At 42.3% G+C, this 18675-nt stretch overlaps 3 protein-coding genes across 10 annotated transcripts in view; 2 read left to right on the top strand and 1 right to left on the bottom strand.

Moving 5' to 3' along the window:
• Ac13E (Adenylyl cyclase 13E) overlaps positions 1–8919 on the top strand; it is a 62926-nt gene extending 54007 nt beyond the window's left edge. For all 7 annotated transcript variants that reach the window (XM_089263782.1, XM_089263777.1, XM_089263778.1 and 4 more), the window contains 3 exons: positions 1805–2977; positions 3705–3805; positions 3901–8919. In XM_089263782.1, coding sequence (XP_089119908.1) covers positions 1805–2977; positions 3705–3805; positions 3901–7553 — 4927 coding nt within the window. In that variant the 3' untranslated portion in view covers positions 7554–8919. The remainder of the gene's footprint in view (positions 1–1804; positions 2978–3704; positions 3806–3900) is intronic.
• LOC108655760 (uncharacterized) overlaps positions 1–18675 on the top strand; it is a 173265-nt gene that overhangs the window by 96709 nt on the left and 57881 nt on the right. The window lies entirely within an intron of this gene.
• On the bottom strand, positions 10934–18005 carry Arp2 (Actin-related protein 2). 2 transcript variants are annotated; one of them, XM_089263799.1, is made up of 8 exons: positions 17317–18005; positions 15638–15748; positions 14329–14343; positions 13136–13351; positions 12850–13059; positions 12632–12781; positions 12286–12564; positions 10934–12215 (listed from the first exon to the last, which is right to left on the bottom strand). In XM_089263799.1, exons 1-8 carry the CDS (start codon positions 17362–17364, stop codon positions 12045–12047), a joined length of 1200 nt encoding a protein of 399 aa, XP_089119925.1. In that variant the 5' UTR covers positions 17365–18005; the 3' UTR covers positions 10934–12044. The 2 variants fall into 2 exon arrangements, with proteins under 2 accessions (XP_089119925.1, XP_017965282.1); XM_018109793.3 differs by lacking the exon at positions 14329–14343 and having other exon boundaries at positions 17317–18004.

Raw genomic sequence — 18675 nt, 5'->3', positions numbered from 1 at the left:
GCCGGCGTGCGCCGCTACCTGTGGCGCTTCCTCAGCAAACAGCGCCAGCGCCGCCTCGCCCTGGTCGCGCTCAGCTTTCTGCTGGCGTTCGTCTTCGACGACAGCGACAGCAACAGCAGCCAGATCGAATCGTCGGCCTGGCTGAGCACCGAGCAGCAGCTGCGTCGCCTGGAGTGCATCGAGAAGCAAGCAAATGCCACCGCATCCAGCATTCCGCTCATCGAGGATCCATGGTGCAACTAACCGACTAGCAGGCAGGCTACAGCTTGAATGGAGCCCCGCACGCATTACCCATGTTCATAATCATCTGTTGACTTAGCGCTAATTACATCAGTTCATCGTGTTTATTACAAAACCGACAAGGCCTTCCAAATTACATATTTCAATAATGGAGGAATCTTCGAGACTTACATATATATATACATGTGTATATAAAGAGTGATCCATAGAAGACAAATGGCTCAAGCATATATTTTTCTCACTCTCTACATGATCTTTAATCTACATTCTATTATATTATAGAGCATTTGTAAAATCGAAAATTATATCAAATTCAAAAAAATCCTGCGCTCTTTCAATAAGTCCGTTAAGACAATTCGGGGGGGGTAGTGCATTATTAACTTCTGATTACAAAGTTGAAAAGTTGTTCCGATTTTTACTGGCACTGCAAACGGGTTTCTATCTACAAATTTGATACAACTGAAGTAAGCGCGGAAATAAGTAAAGGTCTTGATATAAGCAGTTAAAATTAACTGGCAGCTAGTTGGTACTTTTTCCAGGCAAGCGAATTCTGCTGTTGAGCCAGAAATACTCTAAGCTCATTCTACGTATGAGAGTAGGGATGCTCTCTCTAGACTAACAAAAGAGCTGCAGATGAATAGAAACTCTACATGGGATGAATCCACAATCGAAAATTATCGATATTGTACTGAAACCATTAACCGAGCAAAGCTCGTTGACTACAAAATATGAAAATAGGACTAATATGAATTTTATTACCATTTATCATTATTGTTATTAGGTCAGAATCTTTTCTCTGTTCCCGTTTGGGCATTCATCAACTATACGGTATATGAAAGATTATAATACAATTAAGTATACTTCGACTATATACAGGAGCGTTCACCTTGTGATTGTATGAATAGTTTAGGAATCTAATAGACATATATGGTATTTCGTAGTTGAGCAGTTTCCTTAATTAGAAACTTTGAAGCTGTTTGCGTTTTTGCCGCCATTGCAGTTTGTGGCCATCAAATTGATGAGTTTTGGGATTACATCGCTTTACGACCTTTCGTTTACAGCATTCGCACCCACCCAGGTGACAAGTTTGTTACCTGCTCTACAATGACAGAATAGTACAACAAAAATAGCATAAGCAAATAACCTACGATCTCTCTCTCTCTCTCTATGCAGCCGATTGATGAGTGGATTAAGTTCTAGCCCAAACATAAGAATAAGTAAAGTTTATAAGCAATAATAATAGCTGTAGAAGAAAACAAGAAATAAAGAGAAACTTTGAAGCTGACGAAGTTTGGGATAAGTTCTATGCATCAGTATTATAATAATGAATATTTTGCTATAGGGATTGCACATGCAAAGACAACAAGATATTACGAATCATTTGTGCTTTATATTATCAATGAAATTTTAACACTTGACTTGAATGAAATGCTTTACCCTTGAATATTACTGGAATATAATTTCTATAAATAACTGAAACTAGATTATATTTAACTCCAAGAATGATACTCCCAATACATCCTACATTTACTATATATACACTCTCTCACTCTCTCCCTTACAGATTCACACTGTCCTACATTTTACTCTGCTCGGTCGTTTGGTGTTTGTACTTCGTGATCGATGGTGGATCGGTGGAGTTTTGGCGACCCATCTCCACGTCCTTCTCGATGATGTCACTGATCACAATAATGGCCATGTGCTTCACACACTGGAACCTCTACAAGGAGCACCGAGTGCTGACGTCGGCGCTGACCGCGCTGATACTATGCAGCGCCTCGCTGGGATTTCTGACGTACACGGGCCGGGCGTTCAGTCCGCTGGGTCACTTTGCCATTTGCTTGGAGATCGTGCTGCTCATCTATACGGCGCTGCCCATGCCCTTGTGGCTGAGCGCCAGCATTGCCATCTGCTATTCGATAGCCTTCGAGCTGGTCTCCCACATGGTCATCGTGGTGAGTGCCGTGCACGGCGCCACGGTGGGGACGACGCCAACGGAGGCGGCCAGCGGCAGCGATCCGAACCACAAGATACTCATGCTACGCATCATGGCGCATCTGAGTGTGCATCTAGTCGGCGTGCATGTGCTGATCATGAATCTGGTGCGCATGCGCGGCACCTTCATGAAGGTCGGACAGAATTTGCTGGTGCGCCGCCAGCTGGAGATGGAGAAACAGCTCAAGGAGAAGATGATCCACTCCGTGATGCCGCCCAAGGTGGCCGACATGCTGCTCAACGAGGGCGGCAGCGGCGGTCTCGACCCGAACCAGCCACCCGAATCGCACTACATGCGACCACGCGCCTCCCACGACGTCAAGTCGCTCTTCCGGCCCTTCCACATGCACAGCATGGACAACGTAAGCATTCTGTTCGCCGACATTGTGGGCTTCACTCGCATGTCCTCCACCAAGACGGCCGAACAGCTGGTCGAGATCCTCAACGATCTCTTCGAGCGCTTCGATGACCTCTGCTCGCTCAGCGGCTGCGAGAAAATCTCCACCCTGGGCGATTGCTACTACTGTGTCTCGGGCTGCCCGGAGCCTCGCGCCGATCACGCCATCTGCTGCGTCGAAATGGGCCTCGGCATGATCGATGCGATGCGCTGCTTCGACGCCCAGCGCCACGAAGGCGTCAAGATGCGGGTGGGCGTACACACTGGGACCGTCCTCTGCGGCATTGTCGGCACGCGACGCGTCAAGTTCGACGTGTGGAGCAACGATGTCAGCCTGGCCAACAAGTGAGTAACAAGATGGTCTAATCGGGTTGCCCGACTAGTGTAGACCCTGAACCTGTATCGCTTCTAGCAGCACTGTCATCTCATTGCCAGAGTATAGGAAAAATCTTGGCCCAAATTGTTCTTGAATAACTTTTGTGTAACTGAATGGATTTAAATGCAATTTTCAGCATATAATCTACACATTCTATGCAAGATTTGCCAATTTAGGAAAAATACAAAACCCGTCATACATTTGTCATATTTACAATAGATCTTAAATTGAAAATATAACAAAAATTAAAGATTTTTAAAATACAAATAAAATTCAATCCTAAATTTTGAGAGTCTAGCTCTAACGATGTAGGATATATACCGTAGAATCCGGCTCCAACGATGCTCAAGAGACTGTCGTTATACCCGGAGGATGCTATATAAATAATAAATAAAGCTATAAATTTAGCTGGAGACCAGGATTTTCATCGCATTAGTCATACGTCCATTCGGACGTTATAAGGGGAGTGCCTATAAATGAATTCTGTCTGTTTTGTTTGAAAGTCTCAAGTCTCTAGTTTCTATTGGAGCTGCCATCCATGGACTCAGCTCGTCAGCCTGATCAAGAATGTAAATACTTATTGGTCTGTCACGCCCCCTTCTGCCTCTCACACACTTTTACATAAAGCCCTCTGAAAGAACTTCACTCTGTTAGCCAAACTGATCAACGTGAAACTCACATCTTTTTTTTCGCCAGAATGGAGTCCTCGGGCAAGCCGGAACAGGTGCACATCTCGCAGGAGACATCGAGCTTTCTGGGCGACGCCTACTACCTGGAGGAGGGCGAGGAGGTGTTTGGTAAGAGGCAAACGCGAAATTCCCATCCATGCAATGCAATGCTAATGCTTCTCTTTCTGTTCCCATTTCCGTGCCCACTTCCATTGAAATGCCAGGTCATCGCACGTATTTCGTGGTGGGTCGTCGCCGAGATGTGTCCCGTGCCAATAGCCTGAGTCCGAGCATGGCGGCTACAGCTGCTGGGGGCAGCTCACTGCTGATGCCCGGGTCGCAGGGCGCGTTTGCGTCGCTGTCGCAGAGCGCCACAAATATATCGGTGGTGCAGCCGCATGTGCCGCCCGCCTCGCCAGTGGGTCAGCTGTCCAACTCGCTGAAGTCGTCGCCCGTGCTGTCGATACGGCCACGCCTCACCTCGCTGAGCATGAAGCTGCGCAAGAAGTCGCAGGGGCATTCGCATAGCCGCGACCGGGATCTGGAGCGGGGCATCATACATCCGGCGGCCGCTGGCATTCCGCCGGTGATTGTGGTGCGCGAGAGGCCAAAGATTATCATCACCACCAAGTCGCTGCCGGGCAGCCTGGACTCCGATGAGCAGCCGCCATCGGAGGAGCAGCAACCACAGCAGACGACGACAGCAAGCCAGCCGGACACGCGCTCCAAGCTGAAGCTCAAGGTATGGAAAATGACCAGGCTGCTGAAGCTGACGGGTCGCCGGGACAAGGACAAGGAGAAGGACAAGGACAAGGACAGAGACAGGGATAAGGGCATGGGCAGCGAGAAGGAGCCAATACGTCCACATTCCAATTCCTTGCCAGCGCCCGGCGACGAGACGGTCGCCTTCATTGACCCAACATCGGGCGCCGCGACTGGCCAGAGCCAGCTGGGCAACGGCTGTGGCTACCAGCAGCTGCCGGTGCTCGTGGAGACGGCCTGCAGCACGCGGCTGAATAGCAACCAAATGCTGGACATACCCATGGGCCGGCCAGTGCTGCACCATGCCGCCACGACGACGGCCCTCTCCAGCAGCGCGATGCGCTCGCCGGACGGCAACGCGGCGATGGCAGCCAGCGGCGGCAGCTGCTGCTCGCCGGGCCAGTACTCCATGTACGACGACATCATCGATGTGCGCTCCTACATTAGCCAGTCGCGCAGCGACATCTCGCCGTTTGGCCGCACCGGCAGCTATCGCTCCCAGTGCGGCCGCCAGTCGGCTGGGCAGTCCGCCGGGCAGGCGCTGGAGCAGTCGCCGTTGCCGCGGCCACGCGCCTCCACGCTGACGGCGTCCGGGCGAACCCTAGGCACCGAGCCCAGCACCAGTGCCAATGCCAGTGCCAATGCCAATGCCAATGCCAATGCCAATTCGAATGCCAATGCTAATGCTAATGCTAATGGTAATGCGAGCTCCAGCGGCTGCTGTTTGCCAGCGCCTGGGCCCAGCGCCTATTCGCATTCGCGCAACTCGAGCATCTGGCCGGACGGCCTGAGCATTTGCCCGTCGGCCACCTCGCGCAAGGACTCGGGCATCAAGAGCAACTCGCGCCGCAGCTCCATACAGCAGCAGATCTATGCGCTCAACCAGTCGGCCATTAGCCAGCATCGCGTCTCTGGCTACTTCACCAGCTCCACGTCGAGCATCTCGAATTTGGGCGAGGGCGGCGCGTTGCCGTTCCCGTTGCCACCGCCGCCGCCGGCGGCTGCGGCTCTGGCCGCCCAGCAGTCCGCCCAGCTGATCGATCCGCTGGCCGCCTGCCTGCAGCAGCTGCGCAAGCAGTCCGACCTGCAGCTCATCCGCTGCGTGCGGGACAATGCGCGCTCGCAGCGCAGCTACTTGGTGAAGGCGCCGCTGCGTCGCATCAGCTTGTACTTCAAGTCGCGGCAGCTGGAGCGCGACTTTCGATCGAAGGCGCATCGCTTCGGCACCGAGAACGAGACGGAGGGGCCGCCCACGCTGGCCACGCCCCGGTACAACACATACATCGACATCTTTGTGGGCATCGCCGTCTACCTGTGCATATCCATCTCGCTCTTCCTGATGACCCAGAACACGGTGACGCCCAGCTTCCGGCTGTGGGTGACGCTCTTCTCCTGCTTCACCGCCATCCAGGTGTTTGCTCTGTTCCTGTTCACGCGCCAGATGTGCCGGCGTCACGGCACCCGCATGCGCTCCAAGTCCAGCGCCAGCGAGGCCAACAGCGAGGCGGGGCCGGGGCCACAGCCGCAACCGCAGCCGCAGCCGGAGCAGTTCGAATCGTGCGCGGATCGAATCTTTGAGGCCATATCCAGCTGGTATCCGTGGCACATCTGCTTGGCCATACTGATGGCCATGCCCGTCATCCTGATCATCGCCAACTTTCTGCTGCTCGATCTCTCCCAGCTGGAGGCGTTCGAGTATCACTATGGCTTCCTGATCTTCGTCTGCATCGTGCACTTCTGCAACTTCACGCAGCTCAACTGCTGGATGCGCAACGTGCTCGCATTTCTGGCCGCGCTCTGCTTCATCGGCATCGCTGTCTCCCAGCTGACCGTCTACAACAGCAACCGGTCCGAGAACGAGTCGGATGGCGAGCTCGAGTCGGAGCTGAACAGCAGTGCGGCTGCCTCGTACATCTTCGAGGAGATCAAGTGGTTCCGTGACTATCACGTGGAGATTTATCTAGACTTGCTGTTGATATTGATACTGGTGTGGTTCCTCAATCGCGAATTCGAGGTCGGCTATCGCCTGACCTTCTACGGCAATGCGGTGGCCAACCAGGACAAGGTGCGCGTCCAGAACATGAAGAACCAGGCGGACATGCTGCTCCACAACATAATACCCAAGCATGTGGCCGAGCACCTGAAGAACACGGCCAAGTACTCGGAGAACCATCACAATATTGCCATCATCTTTGCCTCCATTGTCAACTTCAATGAGATGTACGACGAGAGCTATCTGGGCGGCAAGGAGTTCCTGCGCGTGCTCAACGAGCTGATCGGGGACTTTGATGAGCTGCTGTCGCATCCGAAGTTTCGCGCCGTGGAGAAGATCAAGACCATCGGCTCGACATTTATGGCGGCCAGCGGGCTGGATCCATCGCATCGTGGCACTGGGGACGAGCACATCCACACCCTGATGGAGTTCGCCATCGAGATGCAGCGCGTGGTCAATGAGTTCAACAAGGATCTGCTCGAGTTCAATCTGATCCTGCGCATTGGCATGAACATCGGAGACGTGACGGCCGGTGTCATTGGCACCAGCAAGCTCTACTATGACATTTGGGGCGATGCGGTCAATGTGGCGTCGCGCATGGACTCGACGGGTCTGCCCAATCGCATACAGGTGGGCAAGGACTGCCTGCCCTTTCTGACCGCCTGCTACGAGTTTGAGCCGCGCGGCAGCGTTTATGTCAAGGGCAAGGATCACATGGAGGTGTTTCTCTTCACCAGGCGCCGGCCGCAACTCGAGGAGCAGCCCTCAAACGTGCAGCTAAACGAACTGACAGATCCCGACGAGTTGGCGGTGGAGGCTACCGAGACTCAACCTAACGATATTCAGATTGTTATAAATGACGGGCTGCAGGAGCAGAACGATGCAAATGATGATGATGGGGGCAAACTGGATGTGAAGGAGGAGCTGAAGGTGGAGGTGGCAGGGCAGAATTTTGATAATGGCAACGACGACGACGACGATGATGAAGATGATGATGATGATGATGGCGACATGCACTCGAGCGAAACAACAACGCTGTTCAAGTCACAGGAGTCGTTGCATGGCTCGCATGCGAATGGAGGTGGCAGCCACTTCAATCCAGCGAACACAACCGAAGCTTGAGCCAAGCAACTCATCTGAATTCAAATCAAACTCAAATTCGAACTCGAACTCGAATTCGAACTCAACGCAACTCAATCTAAATGCACTTAGGTTTTGATCAACTCGACTCAACGAAATTCCTGGCTTGAAGCTTTTTGAGAAATGGTTTCAAAATTGCATTTATTATGTGTTGCAGCAGTTGCCACAGCTGAACGGCACATCTGGCATTGCTGAATGGCTGAATGGCTGGATGGATGGATGGATGGATGGCTGAGTGGATGATGACGAGTGGGGGGAAATGAGACGTTGGGGGCATGGGGAAGCGGATGAAACCGCACTATTTGTGATATGTAACTAATGTTGAATATGTATGATAAAACTGTTGGGGCACTTGAGCATGGATGTTACGCGATATTGTTATATGAAGAAGAAGAAGAAGAGGGATAAGAAGAAGAAGTATGTGCATTGTTGAGGTTACGTTGAATATAATACATATATGTATATTTATATACTTATGCACAACATAGATCTGAAGCTAAAACCGACTCGTAGTAAATGCCACAACGTAGGGGCGTGGCAATGTGTACGTGTTTTACTTGTATTAGCCACTTATATATATCTATATATATATTTATATATATAGATATGTTAACAGCAGACGGAAGGACAGACATATTATATATGTATGTATGTGTGGGGCGGTGTATGTGTATAAGTGGTGTAGCAAATTGTTTGTTTGTTTTTTTTTTTTTTGCAATTTAAGTATTTACTTTAATATGGTAGCTTAATTTATATAACTTTATTATGGTAATGCCAATAACTAAGCTAATTGCACACACACACACACGCACACAAGCACATACACAACATTAAACTAATACACATATGTGGCTTTAGATGTATTTAATGTGTTTCCTTAGATTTAAGGCATAGCAAATATGCAAATATGGCATGTGGATGTGTGTGTGTGTGTGTGTGTGTATGTGTGTGTGCATATGTATAGTTTTATTATTAATATTGTATACATTAATTTTTTATACATGTATATGTAATTATTTTATTGCCGTAATATTTAAACTAAGAAATCGCATAGAACTAACCGATAAAGCAGACTAGCTAATAAATGTTATAAACAGTTGAAACTTCTACATACATACATATATATATATATATATATATATATATATACACTTTTTTTGGCCAAGAGCTGGTAACAAACAATTGATGTTTGTGTGTTGGTGTTGATGTTGATATTGATGTTGTTGTTGCTGCTTTGCAGTTTAAGATGTTAATATTGTTTTCAATCGGTGTATAGTTAACTTTTTGACGGGCAAGCTCAACAGGGAACATATATACATACATATATGAAGAGTAAAGAGAACACAAAGCAAAACAACGAATCTACAATACGCATATTGAGCTGATCTATTTGAAATGGCAGCAGCTCAAAAGTATGCTATGAAAATTTAAAAGTAACTGAACTGCTTGGCAACTGCTTGTCAACTGCTTGCCCAAAACAGCCAATCGAATGCACACCAACACAGATATGAGCGCTAAGCACTAACCGTTACACGCATACACACACACGCATAAACTATTATTGTTTGGTTTTAATTTTGTGCAATGAAAACGAAACGAAATGAAACGAAACCAAACCAAAGTGAAACTGAAACAACTCCTTCGATTTTGTGTACTTTTTCTCTGAACTAAGATATTTACAAAGAAAATTAAATAAATATATAAAAACAAGACAAAAATAAAAAGAAAAACAAAATAAATATATATATATATAAAAGAAACAAATCAAGAAGCCGACGAAACGCTGTAACCTATGGACCCTCTTGTATTTTTATATGTATTGTGTATCAAGTGAAACAAAAGAATTTTCTACTTATTTATTAACTACTACTAAATACTGACTAAACTTAATATACACACATGCTTCACACACACACACACACTTACTATTGCATGTATTAATGTACACGCAGAAATAGTTAAATGATCGAGATTAAGTTCCTCGTATATATATATTTTTTTTTTGTTGTCTTCGTTTTTGAAACATCTGAGTGTATACAATATAAACTGATATTTTTACTTAAGATTCACAACGAAAGAGATATTCGGGGCTGGCTGCAGGACGAGGCAATCGTTGAATCTGTTTATATAATTGTTTAAGTGTTGATCCATCTGTCGATGTCGCCCCCCCCCATAGCAAATCTGTTATACCGCCATATACAACAACATATATACATATATTTACATTGTACTAAAAATGTTTATAGAATTGTTGTAACACTAAATGTATCGAATGCGTTTTGAAAAGTCTAAATAAACAGCTGCAGTGTCTACGTATGAGTGTGTACTCTAAATTAACAAACTGAAGCGACTTTTTCTTTCGATTTCGCACAACTATTTCAGGTGCTGGTGTCAAAAGTAAGCATGTATGCATGTAAGTAAAATATATTGTACAGGATGCCCAATAGGAGTGGTTATTGGTGGAATATAAATTGATAAGCTCACTCCGCAAGCAAACGGAATTCAGCAAATGAAGAATTTCCATCCAGTTCGTTCAAACTCTCATTTCTGTTTGTTCCGTTCACTCGACTTAACCATTCCAGATTTCTTTAAGGGATCATTATAGGTCCTAGATACATATATGGTATATATGGTAAATATATATACAAGGTGAGATGTGATAGCCTTGTTCTGGCAATAGTGATGGAAAATTACATAAAATAGACCCATATGGTCATCAGTTCTAGCTGACTTGATAGAAATAAATTCTAATGGATTAAATACAAAAATTTCACAACAGAATAAGAGATTTTCATAGAAAAAGATGACCTTAAAAGAGCATGGTTATCACTCTTACCCCACTCCGTAAATGCCTCATTAATTAAGGTTAAGCGAAATGAAGAGAGTATATTAGTTTTAGCCGTTCTAAGGGATTTGCTGTGTGGAGCATAAACTGATCTATAAACTGAGCTGATACGTGTTTAGGGGAATTTTATAGTCTTACCACAATATTTGTTAACTGAGCTTGGCTCAAATTTCTTAATAACAATTAGGGGAAGAGTCAAAAATAACCTAAAGTACATGTATCAGCTCTTAAAGAATATTATAAAATTCAGTAGCAAGTCTTTAAAAATCCGATTTTAATCTTGGTCTCAAACTCGAATACTGTGCAATCCCAATAATTGGCTAAATGCACTTAACAATTAATTACGCTAACTAAACTGTCAATCTAAACTGAACTGTGAAAATATCTAGAATACCGTTAAGCAGCTCAGATTCTGATTCAGAAATATTGTCTATATGGCATAGATATTCATGTTCCCAACGTTGCTTTGTAGCCGGATTCTTATATCGAATCCTTATCATGTTAATAATAATAAACATTTCGCATAGATACATACAATTAATGTTTATTGAATTCTTCAATATGCACAACGTTAACAAGAGTTTTTGATTGTTGTTGTTGTTGTTGTTGCTGTTGCTGTTGCTGTTGTATTGATTTATGTTTTAATGGAGTAGGCTTAAAATTATGGGCAGTCATGTATTGCAATATGAACTAGCAAACGCAGCTGCAGACAACTAACTTAGTTAGCATAAATCATTTTCTATATATGTATGTAAGTATGTATGTAGTATTTCACTTTTAACTATGCAGCTCACTCATTGTCTCTTTCGCACACGCACACAAACACACACACACGCTGGCATACCCGCACACACACGCACACACACTCGCACTCGCACACACAGACAAATGCCCAGGCGATTTATAATCGCTGCTATAACTATAAGCAACATGCCCAGACTTGATTAATACTCTTGCTTTCTTTCTTTCTCGTTTTGTTTTTGTTTTTGTTTTAGATTGACAAGGAAACATGAAAATACTTGGGTTTCGATTTTAGGCTAAAGCACAAATGAAAAGATACTTGAGTTTACAAAAATATCAATACAATCTATGCACATATATATTTAGTAAGAAAAAAAAATGATAATAATAATATAGTATTGAAAACAAGGGAAACAAGGGCTTAATGATAATAAAGAAAACTATTACAAAACTATGACATTTGCTTAAATTATTTAGAGCCAAATAGACAAATTATACAAAATTTGGCAATACGTTTATAACATAGCAATTAAAGAAGGTGTTGGTTTGGTGTGTGTGAAAAGTACGCTCTTACTTTTGTGCATATACGAATGTAGTATGTATGAAACAAGGAGGGGCATATTTACGAATAGTAAGAACTGAATGAACATATAGTGCACGCCCCCGTTTGCAATATATATAGCCAAACACCATTGTCTAGCTAGCAATGTGCACTACAATCATATCTTCTGTTGTTTTATATACTCATTTTTAACTTAAGCTAAGCAAATGCAAATGCTGCTGCTCATCATTGATCATCGTTAGCTTTTGCTATTGTTGTTATTATTGTTATTGTTGTTGTTTTTGCTGTTGTTGCTGTTGTTGTTGTTGTTATGGTTGTTCTTGCTTTATTTGCTGACCTTCTGCAGCTTCTGCAAGACTTTTAGTCCCTGTTCTTGATACTCCTGTTTGGACATCCAGAAGCCATCGCGATCTTTCGTTACCTCAGCCAATACAGCGCCACCAATGAAAACCATATCTTTGCGACGCGGCGGATCCTCAATTCGTATTTTGAATTTCTTTACAAATTAGCAGAAGAAAAGTCAATGATTATAATTATGAAATACAATGGGAGATCGAACGACCTACCGCCAATTTTTCCGTATCGTTCTTGAGTACTCGCTCCAAATACAATTGCTTTATTTCACGCTCCAGACGACTGGGCAGACCCGGATACATGGTCGAGCCGCCAGACAGCACTATGTGCTTATAGAGCTCGGGCCGTATATCAATGTCCGCCGCCTGTATCGTGTTGAAGGCCAGTTCCGCAATGCCGGGTCCCTCAACGTTTATTAAATGCGGTTGGAATAACGCCTCAGGCGCTTCGAAACGCTCACCACCCACTTTGATCACACGGCCATCGGGTAACTGAAATCCCATACCAAGCATAAATGTAAAATATGTGCGCGCTGTGTACACTATAAGCAGATCGTACCGTATAGGATTCCACCAGCACCGTGGTCTCCAGTGCCAACCGTTGCTCCATTTCAATGTCGTAGCCAATATAGCAGAGTTTCTCCTTCATGATGCGCACCGTTTCAAAGTCAGCGGAATGATTAAAAGCATAGCCACGTAGTAAAAGTAACTGAAACATTGCAAATCACAAAATGACATTAAGTTGAGCAACATGGGGAATGCGCATATGGCATATACCTTAATCAAATAGCGCGTTATATCCCGACCCGCAATATCCAGCCGCCTCGTTAAATGTGGCAGCGAGAACTCCTCATAGACTGGACAGATGTGCGTGACGCCGTCACCAGAGTCGATCACCACGCCGGAGATAAGACCCTGGGCGTACAGCGTTAATACCGCCTGTATGGCAATATACGTGGCATCGAAACCGTATTTCTCAAACATCACCTGAAAAAGAGAATAATTATGAAAGAAGTGAAAGTGAGATGCCATTCATGGAGATATGGATACAAGATTGGCTTACCTCGATCATCTTTTCGCGATTCTTTGTGGGATTCATGGGCGGTTCAGTCAGCAAGATCTTTGTGTTCGTCGGATCAATATCCATTTTCTTGGGCCCGAACGTATAGTCCCACACGTGGCACATGTCGTCCCAATTCCGTACCACACCGTTCTCCATGGGATAGGAGACCTCCAGTAGTGAGCGCAGTTTTGAGGCTTCATCGCCGACCATCAGATCCTGTAAGATGGCCATCACAGATTGTTTAATATCAATGCAGCGAGAGCATTTCAATATTATTATTTTATTATTATCTTTGCATTTGTTTAGTACATTGTTCGATTCAAACAGCGTTTACGAATTACTCTAGCTCAACACACTTAGTTATACGACAGGCAAAAAGCATAACGAGCAAAAATTAGAATTCTATGCAGCAACAAGTAACGAATAACGAGTAACGAATAACGAGTAACTAGTAACGAGTAACGAGTAGCAAATCTGATTTATAATTTAAGCAAATCTCCATTAGCTTCCGATTGTTTATCGTGCATTAGTGCAAAAAAAAAAAAAAATAATAATAATAATTAATTAAAAACATATATATCAAATAAAATATATATATATTTATATTACAATTTACTTACTTTACTCATGCAAAGAAAACAAGGGAGGGGCAAACATATATAATATATAACTTGACTACATCTATTGCAGGTATACAAATTAAGTAAATACAAAACATAACAAATAAAATTAACTGCATTTATTAAAAAGAAAAAGAAATGAAACAACAAATATATTTGTATGATAACATGAAAATTTCAATTTCACATGATTTTCATCTTCTTCATATTCGAGACTGAAAACAAATGAATGAGATTTGTTTTTACTTCTAATGCAAATACAATATACAGTATATATAATAATCGATTAATTATTTAGCGAGTGCAACAACAATATAAGAAACACTAGATAACTATAACTGATTTTATTTTTTAAGTTTTACTCAATATTTATTCGACTTTAGGTTGTGCATTTCGTGTGTGTAAATAGGAATTGCAATTTAAGTTGGAGAAGTTGAATTTAATTTAATTAAGTCATTTAATTATGCAATACAACACTTGGAATTCGGATTAAATATTTGTCGTTTTATTTTCTTTTTCTTTTTTGTTTTTTTGTTTTGTTTTTTTTTTTTTAAGCTATAAAACTTGACTTACATCGACATGTAAATCCTGTAAAATATTTGTTTCAAAAAAATATGTAAAAAAAGAACAGAAAAAATGTATAAGAAGAATATTAAAAAAACAGAATGAATTCCTCATTAGAGATTTTATCTGAATGTTGAATAAGCTAAACTTATATATACGTATATATAATATGATCAACTGTATTAAATTTGCCCAATAAATCGATCTACTTGGTATGTGTGTGTGTTTATCGGGTATGGAAAGCGCTCGAAACAAGAAGGGAAGAACAAAAGGAAACGGGAAAAGCATTAATTGATATGTATGTATGGAAAAATCAAAAAGCCTGAAAGCAAAAAAGTCATGCTCTCTATCAAATTTGACCTCGAAGCACTAGTTATGCGGGGACGCGGCTGAGGCACAGCCTACCTACTCTAGGCGGCTCTACGCTGCTAGATGACAGACTAAAAGAGTCGAAAGTGATTCATCCATTATCCTCATCATATCATATGCGAAACTTGTTGGTATACTTGTACCGTTACACTTGGTATAATTAGATTTCGGATGCACCCACACCACGTAACAGTCGTGAGAATTGTATGAAGTATACCAAGACCAAAAACAGACACCCATTATAATAATAATAATAAAAATAATAACCATAACGATGATGATGATGAAGATGATGATGATGATGATGATGATGATGACTATTGATTCAGCAACTCAATACAAAATGCAATGAATGTAGAAAACGTTGCAAGAGACAGAGAGAGAGAGAGAGAGAGAGAAAGAACTAGGCAGAAGGAGATAGTGAGAGTGATAAAACTAAAGAAATAATAATATTCGTGATAAGAAACAATACCAAATGGCAAAAATATCGTAAGTTAAGCAGTTGTTGTGTTTGGTATTCAAGAAACAAGAATGAAAATGCCAATGGAAATGGATATGGAAATGTGAAAGTGAAAAGATACTAATGATAATAATGGACATACACTATGATAAGTATGGTGAGGCTATGCGCTAAGTTCTTGACCAATGCTAATCATACATATACGCACACATACATATACACATATGCATATACATATATGTATGTGTGTGTGTGTGGGTGTGTGTTTGTGTGTGTGATGTAACTATATATAGTACTTAATTATTATGAATAGATAATCGACCTGTGCATATATGTATGTATGTATCTTTATATGTATGTATATATTAAGTATGCACGTATGTGTGTGTGTGTAGTATTAACTGTTAGACAATTAATATATATACATATATGTATATATGTATGATATATGTATGTGTGTGTATCTATTGGTAAATACGCTTCTCATACCTTGACTTCGATGTCACCAATTTTGTTGACCGCCCGAATTATTGGTCGACCAACCATCGATGGGAAAATGTGCGCGGGAAAATTGCTGCCGGCATATCCGCATTTCACGAACTATAGATGAGAAAAAGGAAAAATTATAACAAATCGTCATTACTCTTAAGTGCATCGATTTTTGCCACAAACTAATGCCATTGCCCAGACACCTCGTCACAGCCCCGATTGATTCACACACAAACAGCTTGCGCGGATTTGAGACACAGCTGCGACTACTTGATTCGTAGAACTGTATATAGAGGTAATTTGAGAGCAGTTCTGAACTTCTATTATAAATAAAGACTATATAATAATAATTTAAAGCTTCTATGGAGAACGATCTCTTGAATTAGAAGTGTTTTCCAAAAAGAGTTCTATAATAACATAGTCGAAGGTCTATAAATATATATGTCTACTAGATGTTCCAGATCTGTATTGTAAATCAAACTCTATACATAAATATCTCAAAGAAATTTGATCTCTCTGTTAACGCGTTATACTGTAGATCAAACACCACCATACAAAATGATCTATAACGGTGTCTAAAGGAAACTCGAAGCTCCGTTAATACTCTATAGAGAGACTACTGTAAAGGGCGTTCGGCAGGTATATTATAGATCATTCTCCAAAAGGATATATTTATAGAAGACTAAGTTACCAAAGGTTAAAACTCAATTGAAACAGCTGTCCATAGGAAATTCTACCTCTTTTAAAAATCAAACGTTATAATACAACTTCTCTATCGTTCGAAGAGCAAGTCATAGTGGAAGAGCTGCTTAATAATATTTGATTCTAAATACAATATGAATCCAGAACGCTTTTCTTTAATTTAAAAAAAAAAGGCCTTGTTATTTACGCAGACTAATCAGTAATTAATCACGACAAAACATTATTCAGACATCATTTGACGTACGTTTATAAAACATTTAAGTTTACAATCATATGTACAATATATGCTCAATTTGGAAATAGAAAATTCATAGATTTCGAATTTTGTTGTTGGATATGACAATGGATTCAGTTATCGAAAGACTTGCAATAATCGATAGCTCGTGTGGCCCAGCGAAACGTAATCACAAACAAATTCTTTTTAGTCCTGATAAGAAATAAGATTGGTAATGGGTGCTCCGCTTCTTGTTGTTGTTTGTCTTCATTCTGGCGCTCTTTTTGTTGTTGGCATTGGGCGTGTGTGTGAGTGTATAGAGAGAGTGTGATAGGGAGAGAGAGAGAGAGAGGCACAGTATGCGTAACTTTTGATTTGCTGCGGTGAGTAATACTATGCCGACGCAGCTTGTACAACGCTTGTGTAGCCATGACTAAAGCTCCGTTTATATACACATGTATGTGCACATAAATAAATAAATATATGGGCATTATATACACGTACACACACACACACTCACACACACACACATACTGGCTTCAGCATAGCTTGGGCCGGCAACATTAGGGGGAGCGCCCCCCCGCAACGTCAACGCCCCGATATACGAAGAAAATCTCTGTTTAACCTACATACATCGCTGGGCAAGCGGAGAACTGCAAATATGTGTGTCATCCAACTTGAGGCTAGACGGGATTTGGGCTTGATTTGGGTTCGGGTTCGGTTTCGGGCAGCGTTAGCATGTGGCCACACAACGCATACATACCCCAGTGCCGTTATCACAAACAATAACTTTTCGGCCTTTGCTATCCATTTTGTGCACCAACTGGAAAATTGAACTTCAACTAAAACTGTCCACGGCTGATGTTGCTGCTGCTGGTGCTCCTATTGTTGTTGTTGCTGTTGTCGGTTGTTGATGTCGTCGTGGGTGTTTATTGTCTCTTTGCTGCTACTGCTGCTGCTGCTGGGACTGTTTTTAACGGCTTAATGTTTGATGCGTCGCCGTAGCGGTTGGATGACTGGAATTGTTGCTGCCACCGCCGTTTTAATACTACTTTTGAATGACTACCAGACGAGGCTGACTGCAGTTAATCACACAATTTCCAACCGTACAAAAACACACACACATTTACAGACACGCATACACATGCCAGCTTCATTCATACACACACGGGCGAAACTCACACACAACACACACACATATGTACTGGCACGCGGGCGGACTCTGCTCTGAATGCGTCGCTCTCTCACTCTCTTGCCGTATTTTCGATTGTTTTTGTTTCAAGCTTTGAATTTGTGCACACGCTTTATACAATCAAAGTGTGTCACAAATAATAACTTTTCTAATTATTGATTGCGAAAGTCTTGCAAACGGTTGCAAATTTCAATTCCTAGGCGGCACAAAACACAAGAAATAACACACACATACAGAACTAGAGTTGCGTGGTAAATATCGATATAACGATTTATTTATCTTATCAACTATCGAAACCTTACTCAAGGGCTACAAAGCCAGTATCGGTATTTCGAGATCGCTACGAAATTTGTCATGCATTTTAGATATACATTTTAAAATCAAATTGAGCGCGAATCGGATAAAATAAAAATAAAAATATGAAATGAATTTTTACAAATTGATAAAATCACTCAGCTTGAGTTGGCGATCATTTATCTGAGTCATTATTGCATCCAATTTCAGCTAACGGATGATTACCCAGGATCTAGATGCAAGCAATTAAAACTGAACAATACTTGATCTGAAATGGATAAATCTTGTTATCGGGGACAACAGAAGAGATAAAGGTAAAGGGAGCAATATTATGAACAGAAGAAGCAGGCGGAGAGTCGCGACAATTTTTATTTTATTTGGTTTATATAATATGTATGTATACTGTATGTATATATACTGTATGTATATAATTTGTTATCTTTAGAATTGCTTTAAGAGGCGAAATGTTAAATGTCTTAGATATACATAATGCTGTTCTCATATACATTTTTATGCTTCTTTCATAATTTGTATTTTATTTATTTAGTAATTAATTTTTGTTAGTTATTGAGTAAATTTCTTTTTGATTCTGCTTAGAGTTTGTGGTCGAGCCATATATGTATGTATGTATGTGTG

This window comes from Drosophila navojoa, chromosome X, assembly GCF_054131105.1.
Source record: "Drosophila navojoa isolate 15081-1374.11 chromosome X, UAZ_NAV_1.0, whole genome shotgun sequence".
NCBI lineage: Eukaryota > Metazoa > Arthropoda > Insecta > Diptera > Drosophilidae > Drosophila > Drosophila navojoa.
The sequence above is the reverse complement of the archived record's forward strand: the minus strand, read 5'-3'. Positions and strand labels throughout refer to the sequence as shown.